General features: G+C 69.0%; 1 protein-coding gene across 1 annotated transcript; it reads right to left on the bottom strand.

Moving 5' to 3' along the window:
- Positions 1 to 1,285: 1,285 nt before the first annotated feature.
- On the bottom strand, positions 1,286 to 4,777 carry SGCA (sarcoglycan alpha). Its single transcript, XM_082297135.1, has 9 exons — positions 4,718 to 4,777; positions 4,033 to 4,182; positions 3,571 to 3,710; positions 3,421 to 3,493; positions 3,139 to 3,337; positions 2,794 to 2,956; positions 2,522 to 2,727; positions 2,341 to 2,367; positions 1,286 to 1,655 (listed from the first exon to the last, which is right to left on the bottom strand). Exons 1-9 carry the CDS (start codon positions 4,755 to 4,757, stop codon positions 1,472 to 1,474), a joined length of 1,182 nt encoding a protein of 393 aa, XP_082153261.1. The 5' UTR covers positions 4,758 to 4,777; the 3' UTR covers positions 1,286 to 1,471.
- Positions 4,778 to 6,340: the final 1,563 nt, after the last annotated feature.

The raw sequence follows: 6,340 nt of genomic DNA, 5'->3' as shown, positions 1-6,340 counted from the left end.
CGCATCCTCCCCGGGCACGGAGGGGCACGAACCCACTCCCTTTGCCGGGCCCGTGCTCTGGCCTTTCCCGGGGCTTGTACCTAGTTTGTATAATGTATAATAATAATAATTAATTAATAATAATTTTAAGTGGTTTTGGGGTTTTCTTCTTTTTTTTTTTTTTTTAAATGGATTTTTTTTTTTCTGACTGCTGAAATAAAGGCATGTGAAATGATCCAACCAACCTCGGGCTGCTCTGCGCCGCTCTCGGGGGGCTCGGGGGGTCCTGGGTGGGTGATGTTGGGAGTTCCTCGTCCCTGATCCTGCTCTCGTCCCAGCTCATCCCGCTCTGCTCCCGGCGAGTTCTGCGCTCCGGTCCCTGCCCGTCCTCCCACCTCTCCTCCTCCTCCTCCTCCTCTCCCAGCCCCCCCATCCCGGGATGAGGAGGGGGAGGGAAGAAGGGGGGATCCGCCCCCCCAGTGGGAGGGTTTGGGGGGTAGAGCCGCTGGGATCCCACAGTGGAAGGGATTTGGGGGGGGTCTGTGTCCCCTCCCCAAATGGGGAGCAGGGGTCGAGGGGAGGAAGGGCTGGGGGACTTTGCGGGGGCTCAGCTCAGGGTGACCCCCAAAAGGGAGAGCTGGGGAATGGGGTGGGCACGAAGAGACGCCCCAAAATTGCGGCAGAGGGGTGGGGGGCTGGTCCAGTGTGGGGGTGCCCCACTACGAGCCCCCCACGCCTCCAGCGGGTGCCCGGGGGGGGCTGTGCCCACTCTGTGCCCACTCCCCGTGGCGGGGGACACACGGGGACCCCCCCCCGGCCCCGGGGCCGCGGGCAGAGCCCTCAGAGCCGCCCCTCTCCGACCCATCAATGGCTCCCCTTGTTCCTGCGGGGCCCCCGCGCTTTCCTCTTCCCCACCTGGCGCCCGCCCTGGCCGGGGGGGCTGTGAAAGGGCCTCTTTCTTCGGAGGGGCTGGGCTGGGGGACCCCTGGGGGGCGGGGAGGGGTCCGGGGGGCGCGGGGCGGGATGCCCGGGGCTGCGCGGAGCGTTCGGGGGCTCCGGGTGGGATCCTGCCGGCCGCGGACACCCAGGTGAGCCGGGGGCGGGTTGGGGGGGCCGCCGCGGGGTCTGGGAGTGTGTCCCCCCCTTTGTCCCAATCCCCGGCCCCATCCCGCTCCCCTGTTCCCCCACAGGGCTGGGGGGGCCACTCGGAGTCATCCCAGCCCTTACGGGGGGTTTGATATCGTTGATGGGGGGTCGTGGCTGAGCACCCCAATCCCCACCCCGTAAATAAAGCAGCAAAGCCTCATTTCATCCCTGAAGAGTCAATTTATTCACCAAAATTCGCCCCAAAGCGAGGACAGCCCAAATCCTCCGGGCAGAGCCCAGCCAGGCGGGCAACTCCTCCTGGCGCTGCCGGCGCTTTGTCCCCCCAAAAGCCACCCGGACACCCCTTTCCCAGCGCTGGGGCTGTCCCCGCGCCCCGGGGGTCCCCTCACTGCGGCAGCAGCGGGACGCGGGCCCCGTCGCGGGGGCCGGGCATGGGGTTGATGCGCTGGCCCGTGCGGACATTGAACATGGGCAGGGTGGACAGGGGCCGGGGCACGTCCCGGCTCCCGGCCATGAGGCGCAGCTCGCGCGTGTCCCCGTGGATGGAGCTGTGATGGACCAGCTGGATGCTGCGGGAGCAGGGGGGACGCGCCCTTAGGGGCTCCTTACTGGGGTTCGTGTCCCGTTGGTGGGGTCAGCAGAGCCACCGTTTGGGTTTGCGCCCCAAAACCGGGATCTTCACCCCAAAATCAGGGTCTGCACCCCATCACCGGGGCCTGCTCCCCATCATTGGGGTCTGCTTACCCTTCAGTCGGGTCGGAATGCCGTTATTGGGGTCTGCACCCCGTTATTGGGGTCTGCCCACCCATCAAAGGGGTCCTCCCACCCTTCATTGGGGTCTGAGCCCCGAAAGTGAGGCCTGAACTCCATCACTGCGGTCTGTGTGTCGTTATTGGGGTCTGCTCCTCATCTTTGGGGTCTCCCCCCGCCCTCGGGGTCTCCCCCCATCCCCGGGGTCTCCGCGCTGCTGTTGGGTCCCTCAGAGGCTGTCACAGAAGTGAAGCAGCTCCTTGTGCGCCACCCCGTGTCTGAGGGGGGTTTGGGGGACACCGAGGGCTGGGGAGGGCAGGAGGGGGCTGGGGGGACCCCTTTGGGGTGGGGGGACCTTTAGGCTCCGTGACAGCCCCAACGAGCCGATTGCTCCCCGTCCCCTTTTCCTGCCCATCCCTGTCCCCACGCTCGGCCATAACAAGGACTCCAAAGCAGCCCCCCCAAAGCAGCCCCCCAGCACCCCACAGCTCAACCAGGACTTACTCAGATGTCTGCAAGTCCCGTTTTTCCCTACAAAACAGAGCAAAAAGGGAAAAAACCCCATAATTATGGTGGGAAGGGCTCTCACCACCCCCGGCTTGTCCCGGGGTCACAAGGGCCGGGGAAGGGACACCCAGCCCGGGGTCCCCGTGCCCTGGCAGGCTGGGGGGACCCCCCGACTCACACTCCCTCCCTGCGGCAGCACATGAGGTGGCCCAGGAGCAGGCAGAGCAGAGCGGCCACCGCCAGCGGCACCAGCAGCGTCACCAGGAACCCGGGCAGCAGCTCCCGGGGGACAACCTCGGTGGGGGGCTCGAAAGCCCCCCCGTCCTCCAGCACCCCGGACCCCCACAGCGGCCCCGGCGTCGTGGGGCTGGGCCAGACCTGCAGCTGCAGGGGAGGGGGGGGTTAGGAGGGGCTGGGGGGGTCGGGGCGTGGGGGCCACGGGGGTCTCACCAGGGTGAGGTTGCACCAGCGGATGGAGAAGTGGGGGGCGAAGGTGTCGTAGCAGGAGGCGAGGGGACGCTGGCCCCGGTGACAGCGCGAGCGGCTCTGCGGGGACACGGCCGACGCCAGGCACGGCGAGAAGGGGCTGTGGGAGCCCACCTGGACGTACACCCTGCGGGGAGGTGACCCCAAAACCCAGCCACGGTGAGAAGACCCCACAGGAACCACCTTCGCCTCCACGCTTGACGTTGGTGGGCAGGGGCTGGAGGTGACCCCAGAACCCCCGCAGGGAGGCCGAGGGTGACCCCCAGAACCCCGAGGGAGGCCCGGGACCACCCCCAGCCCTGCCCGTACCCCTCCCGGCGCCCCTCGATGGGCAGCGGGACGCGGCCGCCGCGGTCCAGGGCAGAGGTGACGTTGATGATGTGCAGGTCCCCGCGCTCCCAGACCCCGGCCGAGGCCTGCAGGAACATCTCCCGCGCCGCCTCCGGCAGCAGCTCCTCCACGTTCCTGTTCCCCACCAGGAACTCGGCCTGGAACGGGGCGTCCCCACCTGCGGGGACCGGTGGCACCCGTGGGGACATCCCGCTGCCGTCCCGGGGGAATCCTGGCTGGTTCGGGGTGCTCAGGCCGTACCTGGGGCGGGGGTGACGCTGATGAGGAGGCGCTGGGACACGGTGGCGAAGGTGTGACGGTTGTAGGCCAGCACCTGCAGGGACAGCGGAGACACCTGGGGTGGGCCACCCCTGCTCCTGGGTCACCCCAAAGGCTGCGGGGCGGCCGTACCTGGACGCTGTGGGTGCCCAGCTCGGGGGCCAGGGGGCAGCCGTACAGGAAGCCGGGCTGGCCGGGGTCCCGCTGGGCGAAGCGCAGCCACCGCGGCAGGTCCGGGTGGTCCCACAGGTGGGCTCGGAAGGTCACAGGGGCTGCGGGGACACGCGGGGGGTGGGGACGGACACCCCGCCCAGAAAGCCCAGCCCCGTCCAGCTGGTCCCCACAAGGGAATGGGGATCGTCCCTGGGGGTGCTGCTCCTGTTTTAGAGCTGTGACCCCAAAGGGAGGGGACCCCTCATGGGCAGTGCTGGGGGGACCCCAAATGGGCGGAGGGTGGGGGGGGATGGATGGATGGATGGATGGATGGATGGAGGGATGGACAGACGGATGGACAGCCCAGCTGGGGTGATCCTGGTGGGGACCATTGGCCAGTGCCCCTGTTTAGCATCCCCAGGCCCCCACCCTGGCCCTCACCATCATCATCCTCGCTCCCTGGGAAGGCCTCCAGGAACAGCTCCCTCTCCAGCTCGTGCACGAAGATGGCTCCGGTCTCAGCGGAGAGGCGGAGGTCAGGGAGGACGTGGTGGTCGAGGACAGTGGCTTGGGACCCCCCCAGGGCCAGGGCTGTGGCCACACACGGGGCTGGAGCCGAGGCTGGGACCACGGCCCCTCCCTGCCTCAGTTTCCCCAGTGCCCAGAGAGCCCAGGATGAGCCACAGGTGCCCACAGACCCCCGGGACACCCAGAGGGGCAGGAACGTGTCCCTGCAGTGCCAGGTGTCCCCAGGCAGAGGGGGAGGACATGTTTAGGAGGGGATGGGGACGGGGACAGGACTGGAATGGGAACAGGGATGAGACCAGGCCAGGCCTGGGGACAGACACAGGATGGGGACAAGGACAGGATGGGCCCAGCACCTTCCCTCGCCCTGGCCGTCACACGGAAGTCCCACTCACTGTCCCCCACCCTGTCCCAAACCGCGCTGGCACCCGGGACAGGGTGGCTTTTTTTAGCTCCGTCACGTCCCAGCCCCGTCCCCCCCCCACCCTCTCCCACCTGCACCCCCTGCGCCCACCCGACTCCGGGGCCCCCCCTCCCCTCCCTGCTGGGGGTCCCCCAGGCCGGGCCGTGTCCCCCGGGGGGTGACAGGGCTGTCACTCGCCTGCCAGCACCCAGAGCCGGAGCAGCTCGGGGCTCTCCATGTTCCGGGGCCGGGAATGGGGCCAGCGCTGACTGACAGCGGCAGCGGGGCCGCCCGGGCTGGGGGGGCCCTCGGGGGGGTCCCACAGGGGACACCCCTCCACCGCCACCTCCTGTCACCGAGGCACCGAGCTCCGGGGCTGCCGAGGGGCTCCCGTGTCCCCCGGAGGGGTCCCGAGGTGTCCCAGGGTGGGCTTGTCCCAGTGGCCCCACTCAGGGGTAGCGGGGAGGCAGTGGGGGGACGCTTGGGGACACCTGGGGGGACAGCTGAGGCCCCCCCCGGCATGGCCACCAGCGGGACGGGAACACGCGTGTGCACAGCCGGGGGCGGCCACGGCGCTGCGTGGGGACAGTGACACGAGCGGAGGGCGCTGGGACAGAGGGGGGTGGCAGCGACGGGGCCCTGCCGGGGGGGCGATGGCAGCGGCGGAAGGGGAAGGGGAGGGGAGGGGGTGGTCGTGGGGGGCCGCCCCCCGTGTCGCGTCACGCCTCGTCACGCACAAAGGGCCGGGAGATGCCTTGGGTGACACGGGGAGGGGACAATCGCACCCAGCCGCAGGGTCCTGCTGCCCGTGCGCTCCCCACACTGGGGACAGGGGTGTCCCCACCCTGCCCCCCGCCCCCGGCACAGCAGGGGCCCCCAACACGGCCACGAGGGAGGGGTCTGCCCCCCTCCCCCTCAGGCACCCAGAGGGAAGACAAAAACCCCAAATAACCCCCCAAAATATCCCCCGGCCGTGCAGAAAGCGGGGAGCAGCACCGTACCCCCCCCTCCGGGCCCCCCCTGTCGCAGTGTCCCCTCCCGCCACCACGCAGCGGCAGCGGCAGTGGCAGGGGATGTGCTGCACCCCCGGGAGGGATTGAGGGGACAGGGCGTAAATGGGGTCCTGTGGGGACACCGCGGGACACCCGGAGTTTGGGGGGCTTTGGGTGTGGGGCGGTCCCGGGAAGGGGGAGCAGGGGACATGTGGATAAAACTGAGGGGACACAGGGACAGGAGAGGGGGGGAACACGGGGACAGACCCGGAAAGGGCACAGGGACAGGATGGGGGGGCGTGGGTACAAAGTGGGGGGCCACGGGGATAACGTGGAGGGATGTGGGTCCAAACTTGCGGGTGACATGGGGACAGGATGGGGGGAGACGGGGACAGGATGGGGGACACGGGTACAAATTCGGGGGGTGTTGGGGTTTTAGTTTAGGGGATATGAGGGAAGGATGGGGGATGATGTGGGGACAGGATGGGGGGGATGTAGGGACAGATCCAGGGGGGTGGGTACAAACCCGGGGGAAAAAAGGGAACACGGGGACAGAGCTGGGAGAGAGATGGGGACAGAACTGTTGGGGGGGGGGGGGGGAGATGGGGACAGAGCTCGGGGGGCCACGGGACCAGAGCTGGGGGAACACAGGGGGACAGATCTGGGGACGGGGACATGGGGACAAGAGCTGGAGGGGGACGTGGGGCCAGAACTGGGGGGGGACACACGGGGACAGAACGGGGGACACACGGGGACAGAGCTGGGGGGTGGCACCAGCGGCCGAGCCGGCGGGGGGGCCCCACACTGCACAGCGCGGCTGCCGGGGGGG

The sequence above is a fragment of the Coloeus monedula genome (genome assembly GCF_965178545.1).
Source record: "Coloeus monedula genome assembly, chromosome: 26".
Classification (NCBI taxonomy): Eukaryota; Metazoa; Chordata; class Aves; order Passeriformes; family Corvidae; genus Coloeus; species Coloeus monedula.
The sequence above is the reverse complement of the archived record's forward strand: the minus strand, read 5'-3'. Positions and strand labels throughout refer to the sequence as shown.

Coding starts and splice junctions, on each gene's coding strand:
- SGCA (XM_082297135.1), bottom strand. CDS start 4,757: ATGGAGAGCCCCGAGCTGCTCCGGCTCTGGGTGCTGGCAG. Junction 4,183..4,717: donor CCGGCTCTGGGTGCTGGCAG/GCGAGTGACAGC, acceptor GTGTGGCCACAG/CCCTGGCCCTGGGGGGGTCC. Junction 2,957..3,138: donor ATCGAGGGGCGCCGGGAGGG/GTACGGGCAGGG, acceptor ACCTCCCCGCAG/GGTGTACGTCCAGGTGGGCT.